The sequence below is a fragment of the Numida meleagris genome, chromosome 6 (genome assembly GCF_002078875.1).
Source record: "Numida meleagris isolate 19003 breed g44 Domestic line chromosome 6, NumMel1.0, whole genome shotgun sequence".
NCBI classification, from domain to species: Eukaryota; Metazoa; Chordata; class Aves; order Galliformes; family Numididae; genus Numida; species Numida meleagris.
In genome coordinates this window covers 45,581,743-45,599,251 of record NC_034414.1, presented here as the reverse complement: position 1 = coordinate 45,599,251, position 17,509 = coordinate 45,581,743, and the positions used below count along the sequence as shown (strand labels likewise).

At 35.9% G+C, this 17,509-nt stretch overlaps 1 protein-coding gene across 3 annotated transcripts in view; it reads left to right on the top strand.

Moving 5' to 3' along the window:
* The window catches only part of RPS6KA5 (ribosomal protein S6 kinase A5), a 77,455-nt gene that overhangs the window by 39,286 nt on the left and 20,660 nt on the right, over nt 1-17,509 (top strand). The window contains exons 2-8 of one of the 3 annotated variants that reach the window (XM_021403951.1): nt 1,397-1,494; nt 2,199-2,282; nt 5,438-5,541; nt 12,103-12,253; nt 13,680-13,841; nt 14,845-14,970; nt 15,702-15,835. In XM_021403951.1, the coding sequence (XP_021259626.1) occupies nt 1,432-1,494; nt 2,199-2,282; nt 5,438-5,541; nt 12,103-12,253; nt 13,680-13,841; nt 14,845-14,970; nt 15,702-15,835 (824 nt within the window). In that variant the 5' untranslated portion in view covers nt 1,397-1,431. Of the gene's footprint in view, nt 1-1,396; nt 1,525-2,198; nt 2,283-5,437; nt 5,542-12,102; nt 12,254-13,679; nt 13,842-14,844; nt 14,971-15,701; nt 15,836-17,509 lie in introns of all 3 variants that reach the window. The other 2 variants (XM_021403950.1, XM_021403949.1) reach the window with 2 other exon arrangements.

Below are 17,509 nucleotides of genomic sequence, written 5' to 3'. Positions count from 1 at the left end.
AAATCCAATACAGAGAGAGAATGTCCCAAAAATCAAGGTAGGCCTTACTCTACTACCGACGATAAGACGGCTGGAGAGTGAGGTGCTGCCAAGATGAGAGACAGCGGAAAAAAGGGACAAGGTCTCGTGATCTGCAAGTTTTTATACTGCGAGCTTTTATCTTTTCCCTCCAGCTGGAAAATGGTAACAGAGGAGCAAAGTACCGTGGGGACTGTAGTAGTCCTTCTCTTCTGAGAACCAGGTATATCCACTACATGATGTTATGATGTGGGATACCAATAACCGAAAATCACAAAAACATGACAAATAATGCATCTCTTATTATTTTTGATTTTCTAGACAAAAAGCTAATAAGTAAATATAATTGAAAATCCTGTTCATAGTTTGTTATTCTGGCGGGTTACAATTGTTCCTCAAAAAGTACCAATAATAATTTTGTATGTTTTGAAATGTTTTCAGTGAGCATTCTTATCAGCACAAGGTATATTCCAGTACAAGCTACCGAAGATCATAAGGGTTCTGCTGTACCACTGTGTACGTTCATATACGCATCCCTAGTTTCTTTCTTGTCGTCACAGAGCCTCAACACCTAGTTGTACTGTGCACAATGGAGACAAAACCATAATTTTGATGGACAAATTACTGAATTGGCAGCTAACTAAATGATATATACTTCAGATAAATTCATGATTGCTGTAAACATCATAAATCATTTTCACTAAGCTCAGCTTGGCATGTTCTTTACTCTTTGGACAGGTAGCATGTGAAGAAACGTTTCAGTTTGTCTTTTTTAGTCCCCTTCCTTTTTTCTTCCTTCCCTTTCTCCCTCCTTCCCTCCTCCCACCACTGAAGGAAGAGTGAACAGAGCTATACATTAATAGCTTTATGTTGGCTACTGCTGGAATGAGGGGCTTGGAATTTCTAACTTTTGGGTATGTTTTCACTTCTGGATGTTTCTTCTAGATAACAGGTACTGCGAAAGATGATAGAAGAGAAATAATACTTGTGTCAAAAGGAAGTGGTATCATGAAAACTTTATTATTTTTATGACTTTGTCTCAGAAATTAGTATATCAAGTTAAAATTTGAACCCAATGAGGTCCAGAACTACTTTAAGCTCAGAATTTTACCAAAACGCCCCCCTCCCCCCCCCCCCCACACACACCAGTCACAGTATATGTATTTTAATAAACACAGTTGAAAAATATGCTGTTTGACTGTTTGATTTTTCTTAAATACCTCACAGTGGCACTGAGCACTATTTCGAATTTTAGAAGCTTGCTCTCATTAGTGCAGTACATTCTTCTATAGTACCTGTTTTAAACTCCAAATCTGAATCTACAAATGTAAAACCTGACTTTTGAAATATTTGCTTTTTTGAACACTCTTCTTTAAAGGACCTGTCAGGATCTCTCCCCAAAATGCTAGAAGCATGAAGGATAAGGGAGGAACAAAGTTGCATGGCCCAAACACATGTGCTTTCGTCATTAGCAAGGTACAGCATGACCTCATGTTGACCTCAAAGGTAAATCACTAACAGGGAACAATTATACGTGCCTGTGAAAGCAGCTTAGTTTTGAACATAATCAAAACAATAATTGCAGTGTATGGAATAAAATTAAATGTACAGCTCTTTCTGTCTTTCCCTTTTTCTCTCTTGTCTCTCTCCAAGTCTCTTCTTGAGAGAATGTTGTGAGATTTTGTGCGTGTTGCAAAAGGAAATTACTTTTCTAGAGGTCATAATAAATTCCTGAATGTGAGAAACCCAAAGGATCTTTAATATAATTTAGTCATGTTGTACATCTTACAATGAATTGCTCTTCTTTACCTAAAGGTTTCATTTGTTGTTAGAGTATTGATATTGCAGCCTTCAGAATTTGTGTCTGTATTGTGTAGCTTTGAAATGAAAATTTCATTTAGACTAAGGGAAATATTTTTTAAATATCAACATTTTAGTTTTTGTGTGCTTATGTTAGACTGCCACACAAACTTACAACATTTCTTTTTGGTGGAAGACTAAATATTCTGTAGTGTTGTGTGATATAGCTCTACATATTGTTTAGCTAGCAGTTCCGAGCTATGTGGAGAAGAATTGCTGCCAACATCTTGGAAGATTAGCCATATTTGTCCCATATGATTTGTACAAAAGAATTATTTGATACAAATTCTACTTTCTCCTTTTTTTTTTTTTTTAACTAGAATGAGAGGGCATATTCTTTCTGTGGAACAATAGAATACATGGCTCCGGATATTGTAAGAGGAGGAGATACAGGACATGATAAGGTATGTTTTAAGTTCATTACTATGAAGAAATTAATTTTTCAGGCAATGCTGTTGTTCATTTTGAGGTTGTTTTTGATACAGAATGAGTTGGTGTCTTACTTAAAAACGTGCATTATTTCAGGTTGTCATAAGATGGATCATTTATTGCCTCGATTTAAAAACATCCATATTATTTATTTTTATTCTAGAGTTTTTAATCTAAGTAAAAGACATATTTCTGAAGCTATTGAGCCACCTCTTTTTCTCTATTCATATTTCATTCTAAATGTACAATGGGATTAAAAAAACCCCTCATACTTACTTCCTTTTACTTAAACTGTTTAGTTTAGAGTGGAAAAAACAACTGTTTTGTGACTAATTCTGATACATACTTAAAATTGTACATCAGGTAAGTCTGTTATCTTTCAAGAGGTCTCAAGGGAGTTATTAATGTTTGTTCAGGAAGTGATTTCAGATTATTTAAAAAAAAATCAGTTTAGCTTGAGGCTCAGATTTTAATATGAATGACAGTGCCAGTTATTAATAGCAAAGATTAAGATGACCTTTGTTCACAGATGGTACCTGAAACAAGAAAACCCTCACCAAACCTACTCCACAGACAGAATTCTACAGTAATTCTAGATAAATTATTCTGATTGCTTGGTGTATTGAAAAATTTTTGAGAATATCTAGTCTCTGGTGTTTTGCTGTACATTGAATTGATTTGTTTTTCTCTTGGGGGTTCTTGCGTATAGTTGATCACAGTTCTTATAATAGACTTTAAGCACTGGAAAATTTTACATCACCATCTATCTCCTTTTCTTAAGTTACTGGACTCAGTTTGACTTTGCCTTAGAAGTTCCTTTCTGTTCATTCTGCTTCTCTTTTTATCTGAATTTGCACTACAGTGGGCACAGTACTTCAGCAAAGTGTTGGCAGTTTGAAGTACAGCAGATTGATTGCCTTCCTGATTCTTTTATTGAACATGAAAGAAAATATGACTTGTCTTTTCATTTAGTCACTGTCTCACACCTACTTTTGTTCCACTATAGCCTCTGCATCTTCTTCTGCAGTACTGCTTGCTTAATCATTATTAAAAATAGAATTTTTCAGATTTATGAATCTAAGGTCCATTTCCCGCACTCTGTATTTCCCCTTAGTTTGATCCTGCCAATATCAGAGCATCTCTGCAATGCCTTAGTCACTTTTGAGTTGTGATTTTTTTCTCAAGTGCTTTCAAATTCAGTTCTGTTGCTGATTTTAAAAGCGATCTCTGTTCTTTTATCTTTGATTAGTTCTACTTGATACTTCCATGAGATATAGAGCAGAGCTTATAATATGCTCTAAGAATTACCATCAAACTCGAGTTATAAGATTGAGAAATGCTAACTAAGGGTGATTTTTTCAGTTGTGTATGTGCTGGTAATTATTTACATCACAAGTTCTTGGTTCATCCTTGGTGGTTTTATGTGGCACAGTGTTAGAAGGTTTTAAAAGTATTTTGTACTTACTGCTTATTTAAGTTCTCTTTAAAAAAGAGAAAATGAGATTGCATTGGTGTGCTTTGCTGTTAATAAATCAGAGGTTTTGCCTGTAATCACTTCTAGATAGCTATACTGTTTGTGTTAAAAACTTGCACCAGTATTTTTAAGTTTGATTTGGATTCTGCAGATCTTCCTTTTTCTTTCAGAAGAGAAAAAAATGTTTATGGAAAATGAACAATTATTTTTAAATTATTTTGGGCCCCTCACTGCAAAAAAGACGTTGAGGCCCTGGAGCGTGTTCCGAGGAGGGCGACGAAGCTGGTGAGGGGTCTGGAGCACAGGCCTTATGAGGAACGGCTGAGGGAGCTGGGATTGTTCAGTCTGGAGAAGAGGAGGCTCAGGGGAGACCTCATCGCTCTCTATAACTACCTGAAGGGAGGTTGTAGTGAGCTGGGGGTCGGCCTCTTCTGTCGTAACTAGTGACAGGACGAGGGGGGAATGACTTCAAGTTGCGCCAGGGGAGATTTAGGCTGGACATCAGGAAACACTACTTTTCTGAAAGAGTGGTCAGGCACTGGAATGGGCTGCCCAGGGAGGTGGTTGAGTCACTGTTCCTGGAGGTGTTCAAGAAACGTTTAGATGTTGTGCTGAGAGACATGGTTTAGTGGGGTTATTGGTGGTAGGTGGATGGTTGGACTGGATGATCTTGTAGGTCTTTTCCAACTTAACTAATTCTATGTTTCTATGATTCTAGATCTCTTTTATTAGGAAACTAGTCATTTGAAAAGTTCTGAGCATACACACTNCTGAGAGACATGGTTTAGTGGGGTTATTGGTGGTAGGTGGATGGTTGGACTGGATGATCTTGTAGGTCTTTTCCAACCTAGCTAATTCTATGATTCTATTTTTTAAAAGTTTCAGAAGTGGCACTGGATATGAGAGTGCAGAGGTAATTTGAGCATTTTACCTCAAAAAATTCTTTCCTTTCAGAAAACCTCAGCTTTCTATCTCCAGATAGCTATTATCCTTGAAACAATATAGCCTGCTCCAAATATTGGAATAGACAAAATCAGATACAGTATAGCTACGCATGCCATTTTCCAAATCCGAAGGCATTTTTTATCACGTAGCTACTTTAAAAAGAAAAACAAACTCAGGGGTGTCGAAGATAAGGATAGTGTGATTAGTATATATGAAGCTAAAAGATCATGTTACCATGGGAATTAAGGTGAAATTGTACATCATTTTCCGGTGTCCTGATTAACTGTTACCTGAGACCTGTTGCTCTTTGAAAAGAGTGCTTTTCAAAACTTCCTAAAAACTCAGGTTCTGCTAATTCTTAGTAAGCCTCCGGTTCCTCTGTTACTTTCATTTCTCTTATTTCACAATTGTAAAAATGAAAACTAATTCTGGTGAAAAACAAATAGAAGCTTTATTAGCCAATGGAAAGATTTAACTTGAGAAATTAGTTGATTTTGAAAGCTCTCTGCTCAGCTTCAAGTTATTTTATAGAAAATAATTCCAGTCATTACTGCAATCCTTTAAGCTTTATTGTGCCCAGGTTTGTCTTCGTAGAGATAGGTGGACTGTTCTTTTTGCTAGCTGTTTGTTGGCTATGTTGCTTTGTTCCTCCTGTTAACAATTTTACTTTGCTGCATCTTATCCTACGTAATTGTTGTTGTTGTTCTGTAGGCTGTTGACTGGTGGAGTGTTGGTGTTCTCATGTACGAATTGTTAACTGGAGCATCACCATTTACAGTTGACGGAGAGAAGAATTCTCAAGCAGAGATTTCTAGGTAAGATTCAAAACAGCACATTCTGTGTGCTTGCTCACAAAGTGATGCTTGAGCTGTAATGCACATATAGTGAGAATTTTAATCTAAAATTTAGGAATAAAGAGCTATCAGGTTAATAATTCATGTGTTCTGGTTCTATTTAACAGAATGATATCTGAAAGCAGATAGGTTAGTTCAGCGATCTCCTGAGATCAAAAAACTAAAATTGACCTTTATCAAAGCTTTGTTTAAGCTACAGTGGAACCCACAGTTTTGTGGCTCTCTGGCCATGTTGCGTATTTACAGTTAAAAGGGAAATAAAATGAAACATTAAATTATATGTAGATAGAATTATCACATTCAACATCTTGATACGTAATGAAGAATATTTAGCTAGAGAGATTTATCAGGTCTTGCTAGACTCCTCCCTCACATTTATAACTTTAAATTATCAGGATGAACCCTACTCTCACCTTTTTCTCATGGGTAGTATTTATTTTGTTAGTTTATAACATGACACAAAGAATGTGACCCTTTCTAGCCATACTTAGATTTCTGAGAAGAAATGAAATAACCTATGCTATTAATATATTTTACGTGTCGAGTTTTCCTGACTGTCAGCTTCCTTATATTTGGTAATCTGTACTCTTTAAAGGTTTGGTTTCAGTACTTGTGTGAAATTAACTGGAGCATTTTAAAAAGACAATACAATAAGATTGCACCATAAACCTTACTGAATTTTCTCCCAGAAGGAAGCATTTCCTCCGACTAGATTGCTCTCGGAGCAGAGGCAGATGAGGGCTAAAATTGCACAAATTAATAACAGACATTAAGATCAATTTGGAAGTCCAGACTAACAAAGGTTTTGCTCCTATTTGAATACCACGATTCTGACTCTCTGCTGAGAAAGTCTGAAGTTATAATGGGTAAGAGAAGTTACATCAGTCATGTAGATTTATTAACTTCTGTTATAAACTCAGAAAGTTTATTGGAAAGTTAAGATTTGCATTTTGTTTTCCATGTCTCTATCAGAACAGAAAACTCATAGGACCACCTGCAAAATTAGTTCTTGGTGGGAAGAGGAATCCATTAACAAAACAAATTTTGAGGCTTCACTCTCAATCTTTATGGAGTTAATCTGAGTTTGACTCTAACTTATTCGAATTTCAAAGTTTTGTTGATGTCTCACTTCTGCTATGTCTGAATGAGACTTCAAAGAAGCCTATTTAAAAAAAAAAATTTTTTTTAAAGAGAGCCTTGACTAGAACTTTACAGGTATAGTTTGTCTGCAAAGCAAGGAGACTTCTTAGGTCCTTGTTCTACAGGGTTCAACTGTCTTGGTAGGTCCTTGTGAGTTCTTGAATATATTCTTTTTCTGATAACTTATGATTAAATACAAAGTTGCAAGGCTGCTGGGATCCATAGCTAATATACTCATTTCTGACCTAAAGTTAGTTGTGGCAAGTTTACTGTCTTTTTCTGCCCACATATTAGTGTTGTTCTCTGGAATGCATTTTTTCTGGTTGATGTTCATACTACACACTTGTTTATACTACACAACTTCTCTCCGTGGATATCTTTGATCTTTCTAGTTTCATTTCTTCTCTAAACTTACGAAAAACTGAATTGCAGATAATGTCATCAGATATCTGTAGTTGCCAGTAGTCATGAAATGGCTAGCACTGACAGAGATACAGGCTGTTAGAAGCTTCTTTATTGATGGCAGTTTTCTAAACAGAAAATGTATTCCCTAAGAATAGACTTAAAGAATTGAGTTTTCTCTTATTCTCTTATTTCTTCTTATAGCCTTTGATTTTTCTGGGTTTAAGGAAAACAGTCTTGTTCTTAGTGAATCTAGGTCTTTCTTTTATTTTACCAAGGTGGCAAATAATCTTTGATATTTTTATATTGAAATTTTATTCCTGTGTATGGCACAAAGGCTCTCTGCTGTTAAATTTGAGCTTCAACTTCTGTTATTAAATGTATCTGTTATAAACAGTTCAGTTGTTCTGTCAGAAATAGTCACTGTGCGTTTTATACATTTTTTACTCTTTCTGATGAGAGATTGTGTTCAGTTCTTTTTACCATAGCCTTTTTAACAGCACTGTGGACTTTCTTCTTTCATGATAAGTGCAATTTAAGTGCGTACTTAATTTCCCTTGTATTAAAGCCTCTATCTGTGAAGGCTCTTTTTTCACATTCTTGGCATCATGGATTACTAAACTTGTTAGAATTTTTTTCACAGAATTTTTCAAGTATATGCCATTTTCTCTTCTCCCCACATCTTCCTTTCCATTTGGAGTATTACAAACTTTCACTGATGCAGAGCCATGAAAGGGCCCCATCTTGCAAAATCATAGACAGAGGCTGTGGTTTTTTTTCAGTTTCTCTGTGAGAGATTTGTAGTTGGGACTTGAAAGACAGAACAGTTTCAAAGTGTTGATTTTTTGAGTACCTTGTCATATATACAGTAGCTTAAAATAACCATGAAGCTTTTGGAAGACTATTTTGCTGCTGTGCAACAACTTAGAAAATCATATCAGCTTTGGAGTTATGCATTGCTGTACAAATCTGTAAGATCTGTAGAAGCATGTGACACTGTTTTAGCATAATAGTACTAACAGTGGTGTATGTTATTTATCTGACATAGTTTGTTAGAGTTTATTTGTGCTTCAGAGAGGATGGCTGAAATTTGACCAGCTTTCATAAGGATGTTTTGTCCACAGTTCTGCAAGAAACCTCTGTCATGAAACTGTTTGGAAAAGGTATATTAGGTGTATATTGGGATGGTACTTTGTTCTCTACCTGTAAAGACTTCAGTAATTACTAGATCTTTTCAGGGACAAAGCAGTTACTAAATTGAACTTCTGATTTGCATAGTATTTTCTGGAATTTTGTCCTTGTGTTTATAAGCAGGTAGAGCGTATAGCTATCTACCTGCAATGCACAGCATTGCTACACTTTTTTGGGAGCTAGGACTCCAAGAAATGATAGGAGATAATGCAGTGATGCTTTTCAAACAGATAGGAATGTGTTGGATTTCTTTCCTTTTTTGTGGAAGCATTTAATGCGGAACTTAGTGTGAATCACATCAGTGACGTTGCCTACACATCAGTTCAGCCTTTTCATAAAGGAGACTGTCTCAAAGTTATAACTATTATATCAAGGCCTCTGACTTGCCTAACTTTTATTAGAACTAGGGATGTACTGTTCTGTAATCTAAAAGTTAGTACAAAAGAAACTGGCATTAATAGTTCTGAGATGACAGAACATTCAGTAGAGTTGTTTTAAAATGTGAAGATGAAAACTCTTCTTTGGGAGCTTGTCCCTGTACCCTTTAATAAGTTTTCAGCTTGAGGTTACTTTCTTTTATTCTCTGAGTATGAGGATGGATATGTATATTTTTGGTGATGCATATGATATAGTTATGAGAGCACTGATGATAGGCTATGGTAACAGTTCTGGCATGAACCTAATGTTCTTTTGGTCAGCTGTGGTTATCCTTTCAGTTTTCCATAACCTGATTGTCTCTTTCACCTGGTGGTAATAAAAAACAAACTTTCTGTTCTGGGTTTTGGATCTCTTGTTATCGTGACTTCCATAGTCAGGTTCGGCCATCTACTTTCAGACTAATCCCAGAGGAGGTTGAAAGATAACTTTCATCTCATAGTGTTATATTTTATGTTTGTATCTTGACCAAAACAATTAATTCTTTTCGTTTTTGGCTTGTAGCTAATGGTTACCAGCTCCTAAACACTTCCCTCCTTCTACCTTGTAAGTAGCTTTGTTTCTCACTATGAAAATTTGTCAACTGTTTACGGGCGTTCGGCCCGGTTCCATGATGAAGGGGACGGGGGACCCACGGGCCCATGCCCCGGGAGAAGGGGGAAAGGGTAAGGAGATGGCCCTGAGAGCAAAGAACAGCGGCAACAATCTGAGGAGAAACAAACTAATTTACTAAATAAGATATCGGAATGCAAAACAACACACTATAATACAATATAATTACAATTTAAGCTGATAAATCCAATACAGAGAGAGACAATGTCCCAAAATCAAGGTAGGCCTTACTCTACTACCGACGATAAGACGGCTGGAGAGCGAGGTGCTGCTAAGACGAGAGACGGGCGGAAAAAGGGACGAGGTCTCGTGATCTGCAAATTTTTATACTGTGAGCTTTTATCTTTTCCCTCCGGCTGGAAAATGGTAACAGAGGAGCCAAGTGCCGTGGGGAATGTAGTAGTCCTTCTCTTCTGAGAACCAGGTACATTCACTACATGATGTTATGATGTGGAGTACCAATAACCGAAAATCATAAAACCATGACAAAATTTTAAACAAATTGCATAGTTATGAGTTCAAATAATGAACTAGCATTAGTTTGCTCAAGCATCCCACCTTCAGTTAGTTTTCCAGAGCTTATTCTTTACTTTTCAAAGTATTACTCAGTTACCCACATTACCAATCATCTCAATTCAGTATCTTTTTTTCAGAGATGTTTACCAATTTTTGTCTGATTTGGCCATCTTTAATCTTAGACATTTTTTGTAGAGAAGAATGCTATGGAATTTATCTTTTGGAGGCTGAGGACAGCCCACAGACTCAGGCCCATTGCTTTAGAAATCAATTTGAAAAATAGGGACTTAAGATGTTTTGTTCTGTATACTTCTGAAAGACTTCTCTCTTTCCACGATCTTCGTCATATACCTTTCTGATCTCTCGTCAGGAAAGTTGATAAATACATTTCATTGGATTCTTCTAGTTGAGGTGATTTTCAAGCTAAGAAGATATTGTAGGTTCTCTTGGCCTTTTTGTAAATCAAGTCATTTTGCTGCTAAGATGTCCTGTCTTACAACAAGAAAGTTTTCTTACCTTCATATTCAGTCCTTTTGGAAACTGGATGATTTCTAAAGAGGTTGAATCTTTCCTTCTTCTCCAGGCTTAGTCTAAGATTCTTCTTGTTTAGAGATAGAAGCAACCAGCAGTGATCAGTTCAAGTTGACATCAGTTCAAAATGTAACAGTAAGTGAGATTTTTAGTGCTGCTACAACCTTATGTTGTTTTAATCTCGCAGTCTGTCTGAGCTTCAAAATCTTTCACTATGTGCTTGCTGGAGGCACTTTTCAGTCCTCTATGTATTGTACTGCCTGAAGTCACCGCAGTGAGAGCGTGCATATAGACAATGTGTGTGTCTGTCTTTTTATAGAACCCGTTAATATATCCTTGAGATATGTTGTTTGCGTGTGCATTCTCAATTTTCCTTCAGAGTCCTTATCTTTTGATAAGTACATTTGGAGTAATTGAAGAATTTGCCTTTCTCTTTGTATAAAACTTGAGAGCTACACATAGAAAGCTAGGTGTTGAAGTGTGATTCTGTTTAGGTTTCCAAGATGTTGAACTTCCACTAACTCATTTGGTGACTTCTAGTTCTTGTGTTTAAAGAGATAGTGACTTCCCTACCTACTTTCTTTTTGCCATTCATCATTTTCAGGGGAGCACTATGTCCATTCACCTGAAGTCATCTTTTCGCTAAGTTGAAAAGTCATAGCCTCTGTTGCTGTTCTTCACAGGAAACACATTCTGTATCTTTGATTAATTCTGTTACTCTTCTCTGAAACTTTTCCAGTCATAGTGCTTTCTTTTGAGAGGAGGGCACAGGCACTGTACACAGTGTGCAAGTAAACCTCATGTGGTGTAAGTGTATTTTCTCTTTGTTCTCTTCACATTGGAGTTGTGTTTTTTGACTGCTGTCAAGCATGAAATTGATGTTTTTATGGAACTACATTGTAGCTATGTGATTTATTTTGGACAGTAGCAATAAGCTCATTATATAAGAAACTAGGATTGTTTCTTTCTATTGGATTAAGCTTCTTTCTTACACTGAAAATTTGTTGCCATTTTTATTGCCATGCTTCATGAGAACCTTCTACAACTCTTCATCATGTGTTCATGCCCTTTAGCAGTTTATGAGACAATATTCGCTCACATTACTCATTGCTCAGCTTTTTTCCTGGGTTAGCTATGAGCCTGCACAGGTCCCAGCATAACACCCCTAAAATAACATCTACTCATAACTCTGTTGCAAGAATTGACCATTTGCTCTGACTGTGTTTTGTATCTTAAATGAATGTTATCTATGCCAGGACTGTTCTCCTTATCACATAGTAAATTAATTTCCTTAAACATCTGAGTTTTTTTATTTTAACTAAAAGCCTTTCATAAATCATCACTGGAATCATCAATCAAATCACTCTGACCTACTGCTTGTCTCATAAGAGCTCCTAGGGGACAGTTCTTCCACAGATTCCTTACAAAAGCAGTGCTGACTTTCTGCTGATGCTTGTCCATGTGTCAGTGAGTTTGACCTAATTTTTTGCTTAATTTACCTCCCAAAGATATCCTGCTTACATGTACTCTTCCTAAAATATTCTTAAAAAAAAAAAAAAAAAGCTGGTTCAAATTTACCATTCTTCTATCTCTAGCTACACAGTGGAATGTTAAGCGCTACCATTAGTATGGTAACTCTGATTTAAGACTTAATGCATTAAGTAATTACCAGACATTATTTTGTTTCTTTTGTAGGAGAATATTAAAAAGTGAGCCACCTTATCCACAAGAAATGAGTGCACTGTCTAAGGATATAATTCAGCGCCTTTTGATGAAAGACCCCAAGAAGAGACTAGGTTGTGGTCCAACTGATGCTGAAGAAATCAAACAGCATCCCTTTTTCCAGGTAAAGACAATAAGAAATTTCCCCACATTACTCTATGTTAATGCCTTTGAAATTTAAGTCAAAAGTAATTCCACTGTTTTGGTAACAGTAGCTTGCAAGTGTTAATTGCATGAATAATTGCATTGAAGTTAATAAGAATATCCACGTGCTTATACATACGGTTTTTGTACACACTACAGCAAGGACATAGTAGCTTTTCTAATTTTTTTCTGTGTTTCTGATGGCTATTTGAAGCAGCCAAAAGCCATATCACTTAAACCAGAAGATTTAATGAAAAACTCTTAAATTACACGTTGTGTGTTGTTTTGTAAAAGAAAGTTTGCACTAATGCTACTGGCAAATTTGAATATTGGCGGAATTCACCATTAGTGATGAACTCCTCTTCTGTGTTTTCCTTTGCCTAATTAAACCTTTAGTCTCGTTTAGTAGATTTGAATTCAATTCAGATTTCAGTGTGTTGACATTTGATATCAGGCAATGATGTAGGAATGTACTTGTGTACAAGAGTTGTACTGTTCCATACGTTGCTGCTAAAATTGTGTGTTTTCTTTGAAAGTACATATTTTTCTGGTGCTTCTGAAGATAAATACATTTCTAATTAGTATAAATTTTGTATTATTTAAAATTAATAGAATAAATCAGACATTTCAAATAAATGTATTCAACATAATTATAACATTCAGTATGAGCATATTGGCTTTTTAACATTTGAATTTCTTCGCATGTCTTTGGTGTTTCCTTCCCTTTATGGAGCATCTGACAAATACCTGTATAGCGTTAACTTCCTTTATTCAGTGTTCGTTTTAGAAGATACCTATTTTTTTCATACAGCACTTCCTGGTTTTGATTTCATTTCAATTCCATTCATTTACAGTGATAGGATCATTTTTCTCATAACTACCATATCTACGCTCCCCACTTGTAGCCATTTATTTAACTAAGCCCTTCACCTCAGGGCTATGGAAGCTGGGATTAGTAAACAAGTATAGGAATTGGCAACAGAAAGTTCAAGGTACCATATTCTCGCAGTATGGCTTACAAAAATAAAAGCAATGTTTCCTGTGCAATACAGAGAGAAATTTAAAGGTTGTCACAATAGTTTGGCTCATCTCCACTGCTGAATTTATTTGTATTCTTTTTATGGGAGTTAACTATACATTTGATCAGGCCTTTTCTTAAGAAACTTCTGCCAGGAGAAATTTGCCAAAATATATTGATGAATGTTGAAACAGCCTCTGACATCTTATGGTAAGATTTATTTGTGTTATAAACAATATATCCTAGGAAATTTGAATGCTTTTATTTCTTGTGGAAAGTAGCAAGTGGAAGGGGGACTGTTTGGTTCTGGATATCTCTTTCCTTAGTATTGTTTTCTGTTAAATTTTCATTTGATTCAAACCTACTCTCCTTTTTTTTTTGGGTTTAGAATATAAATTGGGATGATTTAGCTGCCAAAAAAGTACCAGCTCCATTTAAACCAGTAATCAGAGACGAGTTGGATGTCAGTAACTTTGCAGAAGAGTTTACAGAAATGGATCCAACGTATTCTCCTGCAGCAACCCCTCAGACTTCAGAAAGAATATTTCAGGTATTTTAACAACTCACACTCATTAAAAAAATAAATAAATAAATAAAAATGTATTGAGCAATTCCAAGTGTATTGCTGGATTTGCTTTTTCCACATTCTAAGTTATTGGGAATTGTCTGTGTAATTTCCAGTGCCAATTCCCAGGTCTGTTTGTTCAGTGATTGCAAAATTAGTGGGAGCTAACTGCACAATTGAAAGTAGGTCTTTTCAATTACTTTATGAGTGCTCTAATTACTAGACTACCACATGCAGATCAGTAAATTAGCTTTCTTTACCATTTATTTCATGCTACTAAAGAATGATCTTTACTTTGACATTCAGACTCTGTAGTCCAACAGGCAAACAACTCGAGTGCAGCCTCAAATTTGGAGCAAAAACTGCAGAGGTCACCAGCAGTTCACTGTTTTCTCCACCCCCTATTTTGAGCAACTTAATGCTTAGTGTGAAGGAATACAGGAACATATTTTGGAAGTTGTGTGATTTGTACTGACTATTGAAAAGCCTTTATGTATGTCACAGTAATATCTGACTCATCCTGCAGTGGAAGTTACAGCTGTTCTTGTTATGCCTAAACTGGGCAAATCGCTAACATGAAGCTTATTTTGTCTTGCCATTTAAGACTGCCTGTTGCTTATATCACAACATACAAACCATTTCATACCTTAAGGGTGTTCTGGAAAGCTGGCTAGTTTGGATTATGAACCTTTATTACCACTGCAAAATAATTTTAACAGTTGGATTTTTACCATTATTTCCCTGAATTTTTGTATTGTTGCTATTTTATCTACAACTTTGGAGAATCATATAACTACTTTCAGAAGGACATCTGTTCATGTTGAACATAGTAACAGCTACTCATCAATTAGCCAATTACAGTTTCTGTATCATGTTACGACCATCTTTTTAAAATTCTGAAGAAACTTCTGATGTTTTATACGCAGTATAATAGTTTGTGTGCAACAATTTCAAGATCTGTCCTTTTCTGATGTCTCTAATTTAATAGGGATATTCTTTCGTTGCACCTTCTATTTTGTTTAAACGCAATGCAGCTACAGTAGATCCTGTTCAGTTTTATGTGGGGGATGAGCGGCCTGGAACTACAACTATTGCCAGAAGTGCTATGATGAAGGTAATAATAATATCAAGAGCTAAATTAATTTGGTTAACTTGGAACTGCATATAACTTCCAAAGCAGCAATCACAAGCTGTGCTACAGATTACAAAATAGTCATTATGCGTGTATCTTTTCTCTGTAATGGCTCCTCAGATGATCCAAGCACATAATTTGCATGTGGTACTATAAAGAAGTGGTTAAAGTTTAGTCTGAAAAATGAGATGATTGTCTAGTTATCCAGAAGACCAAGTATAATAATAATAGTACTTTGAGTCCTGATAGTTCTTATTCATCCAACCACTGTAGATATTTTTGAAGCGACTTGAATTATGCCAGAATTCCATCTATGATGTGTTTGCCCAAAAAGTACGTATAGTTGTGTGAAGCCTTAGATGAACGCACACTATTGTGATGTCTTCAAACTAGCACATAATTTTGTGAATAAATGTATGTATAAGCTTCTTTGATCCTGTTTGTCTGAACCTTTTGTACCTTAAGCTGTTATTGTAGTAGTGATGCCTTATTTAGTGACTGTTTTTTTAATAACATAGGATTTACTCTTTGATTGTTAAAATAAAGTTTATGCATTTTATTAAATAGAAATTAAGATTTATATTTTATCAAAAAGAGAGCTCTTTTCATCTACATTTAAAATTGTAAAAATTCTCACAAAACTTTACTCTTTGTCTTTGACTGTGTATACTAAAAGTATTCTGCAGAACTAAATACAGACAGTTTCCTAACAGGACTCTCCATTTTTTCAACATTATGAACTGGATCTGAAAGAGAAACCATTGGGAGAAGGAAGTTTTTCCATTTGTCGAAAGTGCTTACACAAGAAAACTAGCCAGGAGTATGCAGTAAAAATAATTAGCAAAAGGTATAAATATTCTATAAGACAATAAAAATATTTTCTTTGCTTACTGTCACCCATGGCTTAGAGTAATGCTCGCTACGTTTGTGAAGGTGAAAAATTAACTTTAAAATAATTTCCTCTTTGACATACCTCTGCAGTATCTACAGAAACATGTATTAACTTTATGACCTTTAAAAGATTGAGTTTTTTGAAACAAAATGTTGTTGGTGTTGGGGACGACACAAGAAGGAAGGGGTTTTTCCCGGTTCGTGCTTATGTTCTACCCCTAATTTTGCTTCAAACTAGAGTAAGATATAAGGTCCTCCAGTCTTTAGACCTAAGTTCTTTTTTTCACAACTCAACTGATTTGCCTAGACCGAAGTACATGTAGCTTGATTTGCCTCAGGACTAGTTAATTTGTGTATGAATCTGTGTGTAAAATGTAATTCAATTGTGGAGTTTTGCTTTACATCTGTTTTCTGGATGTTCTGAAGGCAACTCTTCAGTGGAGACAGCTGATTCACTTTGCTCATGGATACCATCTGATCTTCTTCCAGAATAGATGCCTCTGGCAGTTTCTTCCCAGAGGGAAATAAGGGGTTCCTTGGGGATTGACTATATCTTTAGCTTCGTTTTGCTCAGTATTCATTATTAAATTTGTCCCCAGCAGGATGTACAATACTGGTGGAAAAGAGAAGGGAAATGTGTAGATATTCCACTATCAGAATGGTAGTTTAGTTCATGGTGGTCTCTTCCTCCAACACATTTGGCCATACCTCTGTTTTTCCAGAGAACAGTCAACTGTCCACTAGACTTATGTGTTTGATCACATGCTTTTTGAATGGGATAAGTGTATGAGGGCCAGTTTTAAGGTCTGCTGTGATTGATGGTGACATCATCAAAACTATTAATGGAGCCTACAGAGAGAGATTCAAATGACTAGGCTGCAGCAGTGGATTCAGTTAACCTAAACACAGGCATCGATGTAGTGCCATTTTAGCATCTGTTGGTGTCCTGCGAGTCCTCCAATTTGCATCAGTCTTGTGACTGTTACCTTTATATAGATGTCTTCTAGGCTCTCCTATGCTTAGGCAACTGAGTCCTGTTTGAAGTACATATTTTGGAGTAGGATAGTTCACCCTGTAAGCTTCGTTAACCAGAATTTCTCTCTTTATACTGGGATTTCATATGTGCAGTAGACACCTAGATTGGATACTTTAATCTGAATTTCTGGCATACATCTACATTCCAAGTTTTTTTCTGTGGTGCATGTGGAGCTGCTGATCAATACTTGCATTTCATCTTAAAGAAAAATCCATCTTAAATAATAGAATTATTGTTTTTGGACAACAGTGATCAAGTCAGTACTGACTTTTCACATAGGCCTAATCTTTTAGGAATGACATCCCTAAATGATATTACTCACAGGTTCTTTTGCTCTTTTTCCTTCATCTTGGTGGACCAGGCTAAATGAAGGTAAGAAGTGGTCTGTGTACAAACATTTTTCAGGGTTGCAGGCTGCAAGCAGACTCAGAGCATGTTTATGTAGTTTTTAGAGGTAACAGTAGATCTACACTCTGAATGACTAGATGCAAACCAGTAGACACAAACCAGTCTTGAAAAAGAAATTGTTAAATTGTAGATAATATTGCTCTTAAAAACACACGAATAACCCTTGCTGATAGGAGAAATATACTA